At 33.5% G+C, this 13,875-nt stretch overlaps 1 protein-coding gene across 1 annotated transcript; it reads right to left on the bottom strand.

The window, feature by feature from the left end:
* Positions 1 to 12,209: 12,209 nt before the first annotated feature.
* Positions 12,210 to 13,402, bottom strand: LOC140870234 (probable F-box protein At4g22030). The gene is made up of 2 exons (XM_073272999.1): positions 12,935 to 13,402; positions 12,210 to 12,230 (listed from the first exon to the last, which is right to left on the bottom strand). Exons 1-2 carry the CDS (start codon positions 13,400 to 13,402, stop codon positions 12,210 to 12,212), a joined length of 489 nt encoding a protein of 162 aa, XP_073129100.1.
* Positions 13,403 to 13,875: the final 473 nt, after the last annotated feature.

The raw sequence follows: 13,875 nt of genomic DNA, 5'->3' as shown, positions 1-13,875 counted from the left end.
AATGTATAGATCATTGCAAATGCCAATATATGTTGTAATAAGCTTGTAAATGATGCACGAGTATAACAGAATCCGTATTGGTGTTTTAGCTTAAGAATATTAAGTTGGGAATCCAATGCACTCTAATTGGTTTGAAAAAGCTAGTTATTGGTACACAAGTCAATCAAAATCCGTACAGGTGTTTTAGCGTAATATTATCAAGTCGGAACTCCAATGGACTCTAATTGATTAGATTAAGTCAATATGGTGTCTTCATCACTCTTTTACAATGTATAGATCATTGCAAATGCCAATATATGTTGTAATAAGCTTGTAAATGATGCACGTGTATAACAGAATCCGTATTGGTGTTTTAGCTTAAGAATATTAAGTTGGGAATCCAATGCACTCTAATTGGTTTGAATAAGCTAGTTATTGGTCCACAAGTCAATCAAAATCCGTATAGGTGTTTTAGCATAAAATTATCAAGTAAGGACTCCAATGGACTCTAAATGATTAGATTAAGACAATATGGTGTCTTCATCACTCTTTTACAATGTATAGATCATTGCAAATGCCAATATATATTGTAATAAGCTTGTAAATGATGCACGAGTCTAACAGAATCCGTATAGGTGTTTTAGCTTAAGAATATTAAGTTGAGAATCCAATACACTCTAATTGGTTTGAATAAGCTAGTTATTGGTCCACAAGTAAATCAAAATCCGTATAGGTGTTTTAGCGTAATATTATCAAGTTGGGACTACAATGGACTGTAATTGATTAGATTAAGACAATATGGTGTCTTCTTCACTCTTTTACAATGTATAGATCATTGCAAATGCCAATATATGTTGTAATAAGCGTGTAAATGATGCACGAGTCTAACAGAATCCGTATAGGTGTTTTAGCTTAAGAATATTAAGTTGGAAATCCAATGCCCTCTAATTGGTTTGAATAAGCTAGTTATTGGTCCACAAGTCAATCAAAATCCGTATAGGTGTTTTAGCGTAATATTATCAAGTTGGGACTACAATGGACTGTAATTGATTAAATTAAGACAATATAGTGTCTTCTTCACTCTTTTACAATGTATAGATCATTGCAAATGCCAATATGTTGTAATAAGCTTTTAAATGATGCATGACTCTAACAGAATCTGTATAGGTGTTTTAGCTTAAGAATATTAAGTTGGGAATCCAATGCACTCTAATTGGTTTGAATAAGCTAGTTATTGGTCCACATGTCAATCAAAATCCGTATAGGTGTTTTAGCGTAATATTATCAAGTAGGGACTCCAATGGACTCTAATTGATTAGATTAAGACAATATGGTGTCTTCATCACTCTTTTACAATGTATAGATCATTGCAAATGGCAATATATGTTGTAATAAGCTTGTAAATAATGCACGAGTATAACAGAATCCGTATTGGTGTTTTAGCTTAAGAATATTAAGTTGGGAATCCAATGCACTCTAATTGGTTTGAATAAGCTAGTTATTGGTCCACAAGTCAATCAAAATCCGTATATGTGTTTTAGCGTAATATTATCAAGTAGGGACTCCAATGGACTCTAATTGATTATATTAAGACAATATGGTGTCTTCATCACTCTTTTACAATGTATAGATCATTGCAAATACCAATATATGTTGTAATAAGCTTGTAAATGATGCACGAGTCTAACAGAATCCGTATAGGTGTTTTAGCTTAAGAATATTAAGTTGGGAATCCAATGCACTCTAATTGGTTTGAATAAGCTAGATATTGGTCCACAAGTCAATCAAAATCCGTATATGTGTTTTAGCGTAATATTATCAAGTAGGGACTCCAATGGACTCTAATTGATTAGATTAACACAATATGGTGTTTTCATCACTCTTTTACAATGTATAGATCATTGCAAATGTCAATATATATTGTAATAAGCTTTTAAATGATGCACGAGTCTAACAGAATCCGTAAAGGTATTTTAGCTTAAGAATATAAAGTTGGGAATCCAATGCACTCTAATTGGTTTGAATAAGCTAGTTATTGGTCCACAAGTAAATCAAAATCCGTATAGGTGTTTTAGTGTAATATTATCAAGTAGGGACTCCAATGGACTCTAATTGATTAGATTAACACAATATGGTGTCTTCATCACTCTTTTACAATGTATAGATCATTGCAAATATCAATATATGTTGTAATAAGCTTGTAAATGATGCACGAGTCTAACAGAATCCGTATAGGTGTTTTAGCTTAAGAATATTAAGTTGGGAATCCAATGCACTCTAATTGGTTTGAATAAGCTAGTTATTGGTCCACAAGTCAATCAAAATCCGTACAGGTGTTTTAGCGTAATATTATCAAGTAGGGACTCCAATGGACTCTAATTGATTAGATTAAGACAATATGGTGTCTTCATCACTCTTTTACAATGTATAGATCATTGCAAATGCCAATATATGTTGTAATAAGCTTGTAAATGATGCACGAGTATAACAGAATCCGTATTGGTGTTTTTGCTTAAGAATATTAAGTTGGGAATCCAATGCACTCTAATTGGTTTGAAAAAGCTAGTTATTGGTACACAAGTCAATCAAAATCCGTACAGGTGTTTTAGCGTAATATTATCAAGTCGGAACTCCAGTGGACTCTAATTGATTAGATTAAGTCAATATGGTGTCTTCATCACTCTTTTACAATGTATAGATCATTGCAAATGCCAATATATGTTGTAATAAGCTTGTAAATGATGCACGTGTATAACAGAATCCGTATTGGTGTTTTAGCTTAAGAATATTAAGTTGGGAATCCAATGCACTCTAATTGGTTTGAATAAGCTAGTTATTGGTCCACAAGTCAATCAAAATCCGTATAGGTGTTTTAGCATAAAATTATCAAGTAAGGACTCCAATGGACTCTAAATGATTAGATTAAGACAATATGGTGTCTTCATCACTCTTTTACAATGTATAGATCATTGCAAATGCCAATATATATTGTAATAAGCTTGTAAATGATGCACGAGTCTAACAGAATCCGTATAGGTGTTTTAGCTTAAGAATATTAAGTTGAGAATCCAATACACTCTAATTGGTTTGAATAAGCTAGTTATTGGTCCACAAGTCAATCAAAATCCGTATAGGTGTTTTAGCATAATATTATCATGTAGGGACTCCAATGGACTCTAATTGCTTAGATTAAGACAATATGGTGTCTTCATCACTCTTTTACAATGTATAGATCATTGCAAATGCCAATATATGTTGTAATAAGCGTGTAAATGATGCACGAGTCTAACAGAATCCGTATAGGTGTTTTAGCTTAAGAATATTAAGTTGGAAATCCAATGCCCTCTAATTGGTTTGAATAAGCTAGTTATTGGTCCACAAGTCAATCAAAATCCGTATATGTGTTTTAGCGTAATATTATCAAGTAGGGACTCCAACGGACTCTAATTGATTAGATTAACACAATATGGTGTCTTCATCACTCTTTTACAATGTATAGATCATTGCAAATGTCAATATATGTTGTAATAAGCGTGTAAATGATGCACGAGTCTAACAGAATCCGTATAGGTGTTTTGGCTTAAGAATATTAAGTTGGAAATCCAATGCCCTCTAATTGGTTTGAATAAGCTAGTTATTGGTCCACAAGTCAATCAAAATCCGTATAGGTGTTTTAGCGTAATATTATCAAGTTGGGACTACAATGGACTGTAATTGATTAGATTAAGACAATATGGTGTCTTCTTCACTCTTTTACAATGTATAGATCATTGCAAATGCCAATATATGTTGTAATAAGCGTGTAAATGATGCACGAGTCTAACAGAATCCGTATAGGTGTTTTAGCTTAAGAATATTAAGTTGGAAATCCAATGCCCTCTAATTGGTTTGAATAAGCTAGTTATTGGTCCACAAGTCAATCAAAATCCGTATAGGTGTTTTAGCGTAATATTATCAAGTTGGGACTACAATGGACTGTAATTGATTAGATTAAGACAATATAGTGTCTTCTTCACTCTTTTACAATGTATAGATCATTGCAAATGCCAATATATGTTGTAATAAGCTTTTAAATGATGCATGACTCTAACAGAATCTGTATAGGTGTTTTAGCTTAAGAATATTAAGTTGGGAATCCAATGCACTCTAATTGGTTTGAATAAGCTAGTTATTGGTCCACATGTCAATCAAAATCCGTATAGGTGTTTTAGCGTAATATTATCAAGTAGGGACTCCAATGGACTCTAATTGATTAGATTAAGACAATATGGTGTCTTCATCACTCTTTTACAATGTATAGATCATTGCAAATGGCAATATATGTTGTAATAAGCTTGTAAATGATGCACGAGTATAACAGAATCCGTATTGGTGTTTTAGCTTAAGAATATTAAGTTGGGAATCCAATGCACTCTAATTGGTTTGAATAAGCTAGTTATTGGTCCACAAGTCAATCAAAATCCGTATATGTGTTTTAGCGTAATATTATCAAGTAGGGACTCCAATGGACTCTAATTGATTATATTAAGACAATATGGTGTCTTCATCACTCTTTTACAATGTATAGATCATTGCAAATACCAATATATGTTGTAATAAGCTTGTAAATGATGCACGAGTCTAACAGAATCCGTATAGGTGTTTTAGCTTAAGAATATTAAGTTGGGAATCCAATGCACTCTAATTGGTTTGAATAAGCTAGATATTGGTCCACAAGTCAATCAAAATCCGTATATGTGTTTTAGCGTAATATTATCAAGTAGGGACTCCAATGGACTCTAATTGATTAGATTAACACAATATGGTGTTTTCATCACTCTTTTACAATGTATAGATCATTGCAAATGTCAATATATATTGTAATAAGCTTTTAAATGATGCACGAGTCTAACAGAATCCGTAAAGGTATTTTAGCTTAAGAATATAAAGTTGGGAATCCAATGCACTCTAATTGGTTTGAATAAGCTAGTTATTGGTCCACAAGTAAATCAAAATCCGTATAGGTGTTTTAGTGTAATATTATCAAGTAGGGACTCCAATGGACTCTAATTGATTAGATTAACACAATATGGTGTCTTCATCACTCTTTTACAATGTATAGATCATTGCAAATATCAATATATGTTGTAATAAGCTTGTAAATGATGCACGAGTCTAACAGAATCCGTATAGGTGTTTTAGCTTAAGAATATTAAGTTGGGAATCCAATGCACTCTAATTGGTTTGAATAAGCTAGTTATTGGTCCACAAGTCAATCAAAATCCGTACAGGTGTTTTAGCGTAATATTATCAAGTAGGGACTCCAATGGACTCTAATTGATTAGATTAAGACAATATGGTGTCTTCATCACTCTTTTACAATGTATAGATCATTGCAAATGCCAATATATGTTGTAATAAGCTTGTAAATGATGCACGAGTATAACAGAATCCGTATTGGTGTTTTTGCTTAAGAATATTAAGTTGGGAATCCAATGCACTCTAATTGGTTTGAAAAAGCTAGTTATTGGTACACAAGTCAATCAAAATCCGTACAGGTGTTTTAGCGTAATATTATCAAGTCGGAACTCCAGTGGACTCTAATTGATTAGATTAAGTCAATATGGTGTCTTCATCACTCTTTTACAATGTATAGATCATTGCAAATGCCAATATATGTTGTAATAAGCTTGTAAATGATGCACGTGTATAACAGAATCCGTATTGGTGTTTTAGCTTAAGAATATTAAGTTGGGAATCCAATGCACTCTAATTGGTTTGAATAAGCTAGTTATTGGTCCACAAGTCAATCAAAATCCGTATAGGTGTTTTAGCATAAAATTATCAAGTAAGGACTCCAATGGACTCTAAATGATTAGATTAAGACAATATGGTGTCTTCATCACTCTTTTACAATGTATAGATCATTGCAAATGCCAATATATATTGTAATAAGCTTGTAAATGATGCACGAGTCTAACAGAATCCGTATAGGTGTTTTAGCTTAAGAATATTAAGTTGAGAATCCAATACACTCTAATTGGTTTGAATAAGCTAGTTATTGGTCCACAAGTCAATCAAAATCCGTATAGGTGTTTTAGCATAATATTATCATGTAGGGACTCCAATGGACTCTAATTGCTTAGATTAAGACAATATGGTGTCTTCATCACTCTTTTACAATGTATAGATCATTGCAAATGCCAATATATGTTGTAATAAGCGTGTAAATGATGCACGAGTCTAACAGAATCCGTATAGGTGTTTTAGCTTAAGAATATTAAGTTGGAAATCCAATGCCCTCTAATTGGTTTGAATAAGCTAGTTATTGGTCCACAAGTCAATCAAAATCCGTATATGTGTTTTAGCGTAATATTATCAAGTAGGGACTCCAACGGACTCTAATTGATTAGATTAACACAATATGGTGTCTTCATCACTCTTTTACAATGTATAGATCATTGCAAATGTCAATATATGTTGTAATAAGCGTGTAAATGATGCACGAGTCTAACAGAATCCGTATAGGTGTTTTGGCTTAAGAATATTAAGTTGGAAATCCAATGCCCTCTAATTGGTTTGAATAAGCTAGTTATTGGTCCACAAGTCAATCAAAATCCGTATAGGTGTTTTAGCGTAATATTATCAAGTTGGGACTACAATGGACTGTAATTGATTAGATTAAGACAATATGGTGTCTTCTTCACTCTTTTACAATGTATAGATCATTGCAAATGCCAATATATGTTGTAATAAGCGTGTAAATGATGCACGAGTCTAACAGAATCCGTATAGGTGTTTTAGCTTAAGAATATTAAGTTGGAAATCCAATGCCCTCTAATTGGTTTGAATAAGCTAGTTATTGGTCCACAAGTCAATCAAAATCCGTATAGGTGTTTTAGCGTAATATTATCAAGTTGGGACTACAATGGACTGTAATTGATTAGATTAAGACAATATAGTGTCTTCTTCACTCTTTTACAATGTATAGATCATTGCAAATGCCAATATATGTTGTAATAAGCTTTTAAATGATGCATGACTCTAACAGAATCTGTATAGGTGTTTTAGCTTAAGAATATTAAGTTGGGAATCCAATGCACTCTAATTGGTTTGAATAAGCTAGTTATTGGTCCACATGTCAATCAAAATCCGTATAGGTGTTTTAGCGTAATATTATCAAGTAGGGACTCCAATGGACTCTAATTGATTAGATTAAGACAATATGGTGTCTTCATCACTCTTTTACAATGTATAGATCATTGCAAATGGCAATATATGTTGTAATAAGCTTGTAAATGATGCACGAGTATAACAGAATCCGTATTGGTGTTTTAGCTTAAGAATATTAAGTTGGGAATCCAATGCACTCTAATTGGTTTGAATAAGCTAGTTATTGGTCCACAAGTCAATCAAAATCCGTATATGTGTTTTAGCGTAATATTATCAAGTAGGGACTCCAATGGACTCTAATTGATTATATTAAGACAATATGGTGTCTTCATCACTCTTTTACAATGTATAGATCATTGCAAATACCAATATATGTTGTAATAAGCTTGTAAATGATGCACGAGTCTAACAGAATCCGTATAGGTGTTTTAGCTTAAGAATATTAAGTTGGGAATCCAATGCACTCTAATTGGTTTGAATAAGCTAGATATTGGTCCACAAGTCAATCAAAATCCGTATATGTGTTTTAGCGTAATATTATCAAGTAGGGACTCCAATGGACTCTAATTGATTAGATTAACACAATATGGTGTTTTCATCACTCTTTTACAATGTATAGATCATTGCAAATGTCAATATATATTGTAATAAGCTTTTAAATGATGCACGAGTCTAACAGAATCCGTAAAGGTATTTTAGCTTAAGAATATAAAGTTGGGAATCCAATGCACTCTAATTGGTTTGAATAAGCTAGTTATTGGTCCACAAGTAAATCAAAATCCGTATAGGTGTTTTAGTGTAATATTATCAAGTAGGGACTCCAATGGACTCTAATTGATTAGATTAACACAATATGGTGTCTTCATCACTCTTTTACAATGTATAGATCATTGCAAATATCAATATATGTTGTAATAAGCTTGTAAATGATGCACGAGTCTAACAGAATCCGTATAGGTGTTTTAGCTTAAGAATATTAAGTTGGGAATCCAATGCACTCTAATTGGTTTGAATAAGCTAGTTATTGGTCCACAAGTCAATCAAAATCCGTACAGGTGTTTTAGCGTAATATTATCAAGTAGGGACTCCAATGGACTCTAATTGATTAGATTAAGACAATATGGTGTCTTCATCACTCTTTTACAATGTATAGATCATTGCAAATGCCAATATATGTTGTAATAAGCTTGTAAATGATGCACGAGTATAACAGAATCCGTATTGGTGTTTTTGCTTAAGAATATTAAGTTGGGAATCCAATGCACTCTAATTGGTTTGAAAAAGCTAGTTATTGGTACACAAGTCAATCAAAATCCGTACAGGTGTTTTAGCGTAATATTATCAAGTCGGAACTCCAGTGGACTCTAATTGATTAGATTAAGTCAATATGGTGTCTTCATCACTCTTTTACAATGTATAGATCATTGCAAATGCCAATATATGTTGTAATAAGCTTGTAAATGATGCACGTGTATAACAGAATCCGTATTGGTGTTTTAGCTTAAGAATATTAAGTTGGGAATCCAATGCACTCTAATTGGTTTGAATAAGCTAGTTATTGGTCCACAAGTCAATCAAAATCCGTATAGGTGTTTTAGCATAAAATTATCAAGTAAGGACTCCAATGGACTCTAAATGATTAGATTAAGACAATATGGTGTCTTCATCACTCTTTTACAATGTATAGATCATTGCAAATGCCAATATATATTGTAATAAGCTTGTAAATGATGCACGAGTCTAACAGAATCCGTATAGGTGTTTTAGCTTAAGAATATTAAGTTGAGAATCCAATACACTCTAATTGGTTTGAATAAGCTAGTTATTGGTCCACAAGTCAATCAAAATCCGTATAGGTGTTTTAGCATAATATTATCATGTAGGGACTCCAATGGACTCTAATTGCTTAGATTAAGATAATATGGTGTCTTCATCACTCTTTTACAATGTATAGATCATTGCAAATGCCAATATATGTTGTAATAAGCGTGTAAATGATGCACGAGTCTAACAGAATCCGTATAGGTGTTTTAGCTTAAGAATATTAAGTTGGAAATCCAATGCCCTCTAATTGGTTTGAATAAGCTAGTTATTGGTCCACAAGTCAATCAAAATCCGTATATGTGTTTTAGCATAATATTATCAAGTAGGGACTCCAACGGACTCTAATTGATTAGATTAACACAATATGGTGTCTTCATCACTCTTTTACAATGTATAGATCATTGCAAATGTCAATATATGTTGTAATAAGCGTGTAAATGATGCACGAGTCTAACAGAATCCGTATAGGTGTTTTAGCTTAAGAATATTAAGTTGGAAATCCAATGCCCTCTAATTGGTTTGAATAAGCTAGTTATTGGTCCACAATTCAATCAAAATCCGTATAGGTGTTTTAGCGTAATATTATCAAGTTGGGACTACAATGGACTGTAATTGATTAGATTAAGACAATATAGTGTCTTCTTCACTCTTTTACAATGTATAGATCATTGCAAATGCCAATATATGTTGTAATAAGCTTTTAAATGATGCATGACTCTAACAGAATCTGTATAGGTGTTTTAGCTTAAGAATATTAAGTTGGGAATCCAATGCACTCTAATTGGTTTGAATAAGCTAGTTATTGGTCCACATATCAATCAAAATCCGTATAGGTGTTTTAGCGTAATATTATCAAGTAGGGACTCCAATGGACTCTAATTGATTAGATTAAGACAATATGGTGTCTTCATCACTCTTTTACAATGTATAGATCATTGCAAATGCCAATATATGTTGTAATAAGCTTGTAAATGATGCACGAGTATAACAGAATCCGTATTGGTGTTTTAGCTTAAGAATATTAAGTTGGGAATCCAATGCACTCTAATTGGTTTGAATAAGCTAGTTATTGGTCCACAAGTCAATCAAAATCCGTATATGTGTTTTAGCGTAATATTATCAAGTAGGGACTCCAATGGACTCTAATTGATTATATTAAGACAATATGGTGTCTTCATCACTCTTTTACAATGTATAGATCATTGCAAATACCAATATATGTTGTAATAAGCTTGTAAATGATGCACGAGTCTAACAGAATCCGTATAGGTGTTTTAGCTTAAGAATATTAAGTTGGGAATCCAATGCACTCTAATTGGTTTGAATAAGCTAGATATTGGTCCACAAGTCAATCAAAATCCGTATATGTGTTTTAGTGTAATATTATCAAGTAGGGACTCCAATGGACTCTAATTGATTAGATTAACACAATATGGTGTCTTCATCACTCTTTTACAATGTATAGATCATTGCAAATACCAATATATGTTGTAATAAGCTTGTAAATGATGCACGAGTCTAACAGAATCCGTATTGGTGTTTTAGCTTAAGAATATAAATTTGGGAATCCAATGCACTCTAATTGGTTTGAATAAGCTAGTTATTGGTCCACAAGTCAATCAAAATCCGTATATGTGTTTTAGCGTAATATTATCAAGTAGGGACTCCAATGGACTCTAATTGATTAGATTAACACAATATGGTGTCTTCATCACTCTTTTACAATGTATAGATCATTGCAAATGTCAATATATATTGTAATAAGCTTGTAAATGATGCACGAGTATAACAGAATCCGTATTGGTGTTTTAGCTTAAGAATATTAAGTTGGGAATCCAATGCACTCTAATTGGTTTGAATAAGCTAGTTATTGGTCCACAAGTCAATCAAAATCCGTATATGTGTTTTAGCGTAATATTATCAAGTAGGACTCCAATGGACTCTAATTGATTAGATTAACACAATATGGTGTCTTCATCACTCTTTTACAATGTATAGATCATTGCAAATGTCAATATATATTGTAATAAGCTTTTAAATGATGCACGAGTCTAACAGAATCCGTAAAGGTATTTTAGCTTAAGAATATAAAGTTGGGAATCCAATGCACTCTAATTGGTTTGAATAAGCTAGTTATTGGTCCACAAGTAAATCAAAATCCGTATAGGTGTTTTAGTGTAATATTATCAAGTAGGGACTCCAATGGACTCTAATTGATTAGATTAACACAATATGGTGTCTTCATCACTCTTTTACAATGTATAGATCATTGCAAATATCAATATATGTTGTAATAAGCTTGTAAATGATGCACGAGTCTAACAGAATCCGTATAGGTGTTTTAGCTTAAGAATATTAAGTTGGGAATCCAATGCACTCTAATTGGTTTGAATAAGCTAGTTATTGGTCCACAAGTCAATCAAAATCCGTACAGGTGTTTTAGCGTAATATTATCAAGTAGGGACTCCAATGGACTCTAATTGATTAGATTAAGACAATATGGTGTCTTCATCACTCTTTTACAATGTATAGATCATTGCAAATGCCAATATATGTTGTAATAAGCTTGTAAATGATGCACGAGTATAACAGAATCCGTATTGGTGTTTTAGCTTAAGAATATTAAGTTGGGAATCCAATGCACTCTAATTGGTTTGAATAAGCTAGTTATTGGTCCACAAGTCAATCAAAATCTGTATATGTGTTTTAGTGAATATTATCAGGTAGGGACTCCAATGGACTCTAATTGATTAGATTAAGACAATATGGTGTCTTCATCACTCTTTTACAATGTATAGATCATTGCAAATGTCAATATATATTGTAATAAGCTTTTAAATGATGCACGAGTCTAACATAATCCGTAAAGGTATTTTAGCTTAAGAATATTAAGTTGGGAATCCAATGCACTCTAATTGGTTTGAATAAGCTAGTTATTGATCCACAAGTCAATCAAAATCCGTATAGGTGTTTTAGCATAAAATTATCAACTAAGGACTCCAATGGACTCTAAATGATTAGATTAAGACAATATGGTGTCTTCATCACTCTTTTACAATGTATAGATCATTGCAAATGCCAATATATATTGTAATAAGCTTGTAAATGATGCACGAGTCTAACAGAATCCGTATAGGTGTTTTAGCTTAAGAATATTAAGTTGAGAAATCCAATGCCCTCTAATTGGTTTGAATAAGCTAGTTATTGGTCCACAAGTCAATCAAAATCCGTATAGGTGTTTTAGCGTAATATTATCAAGTTGGGACTACAATGGACTGTAATTGATTAGATTAAGACAATATGGTGTCTTCTTCACTCTTTTACAATGTATAGATCATTGCAAATGCCAATATATGTTATAATAAGCTTTTAAATGATGCATGACTCTAACAGAATCTGTATAGGTGTTTTAGCTTAAGAATATTAAGTTGGGAATCCAATGCACTCTAATTGGTTTGAATAAGCTAGTTATTGGTCCACATGTCAATCAAAATCCGTATAGTTGTTTTAGCGTAATATTATCAAGTAGTGACTCCAATGGACTCTAATTGATTAGATTAAGACAATATGGTGTCTTCATCACTCTTTTACAATGTATAGATCATTGCAAATGCCAATATATGTTGTAATAAGCTTGTAAATGATGCACGAGTATAACGGAATCCGTATTGGTGTTTTAGCTTAAGAATATTAAGTTGGGAATCCAATGCACTCTAATTGGTTTGAATAAGCTAGTTATTGGTCCACAAGTCAATCAAAATCCGAATATGTGTATTATCGTAATATTATCAAGTAGGGACTCCAATGGACTCTAATTGATTAGATTAAGACAATATGGTGTCTTCATCACTCTTTTACAATGTATAAATCATTGCAAATACCAATATATGTTGTAATAAGCTTGTAAATGATGCACGAGTCTAACAGAATCCGTATAGGTGTTTTAGCTTAAGAATATTAAGTTGGGAATCCAATGCACTCTAATTGAACCCAGGGCCGCTAAGCCCGTCAGCACCGGAGCCGTGACGGCGAGAATTTTGTTGAGTTTTACAGCTTTATTGGCCAATCTCAAGTAGTCTTCTCTATCTTTTATTCTCATCACCTTCACCATCTCTCTCATTTCTTCCTCTAATTTCCCGTCCCAGCCGTTGAAATCTTTGTCCCCGCCGGGCCCTTTTGGCTGTCTCCGCCGCCACTCCGTCGGCCACCAGACTGCGGGCTCCACAGTCTCGGGGAACTTTTCCAGCATTACCCCAAGGAGAGGGAGGGGGTATGCTTTATCCAGAGCCAACACTTTTTCCATGAATTCTTTCACATCAGCTTCCGTGGGATTCCCTATGCAAATCATGGTCTGGATTTGATTTTGAAGCTGCTTGAACAGCCTGGCGGCGTTCCTCTGTTCTTCCGCCAGCTGAGACGGCTGAATTTTATTCACGATCGACAGCATCCCAGTCGCGGCCACTAACGGCAATCTCGTCTCTCATGAGCCCTGAAAATCGATGACACAGGCTCTCAGTAAATCCTCAAGAACCTGTATCACCCTCTCAGACTGACCATCTGTCTGGGGATGAAAAGCTGTGCTGAACAGTAATCTGGTCCCCAATGCTGTATGCAGACTCTTCCAAAACGCGGATGTGATTCTCGGATCTCTATCGGATACGATAGACACTGGTATGCCATGCAGTCTAACAATCTCCTTGATGTAAAGCTCTGCATACTGTGTCAAAGAGTAGGTAGTCCTCACCGGCAAGAAATGAGCTGACTTGGTGAGTCTATCGACGATCACCCAAATAGCTGTGCAACCTCTGTTACTCCTCGGAAGGCCAACTACAAAATCCATCGTAATGTTCTCCCATTTCCATTCCGGAATAGGAAGAGGTCTAAGAAGTCCTACTGGACGCTGATGCTCTGCCTTGACTC

The sequence above is a fragment of the Henckelia pumila genome, chromosome 1, assembly GCF_033568475.1.
Source record: "Henckelia pumila isolate YLH828 chromosome 1, ASM3356847v2, whole genome shotgun sequence".
NCBI lineage: Eukaryota > Viridiplantae > Streptophyta > Magnoliopsida > Lamiales > Gesneriaceae > Henckelia > Henckelia pumila.
The sequence above is the reverse complement of the archived record's forward strand: the minus strand, read 5'-3'. Positions and strand labels throughout refer to the sequence as shown.

What these genes read in the sequence shown, in the direction of transcription:
- LOC140870234 (XM_073272999.1), bottom strand. Translation starts at nt 13,402, where the DNA reads ATGCTGTCGATCGTGAATAAAATTCAGCCGTCTCAGCTGGCGGAAGAA. An exon ending in CGGCCCTGGGTTCAATTAGA is followed by an intron (nt 12,231 to 12,934) that starts GTGCATTGGATT and finishes AATCAATTACAG; the next exon opens with TCCATTGTAGTCCCAACTTG.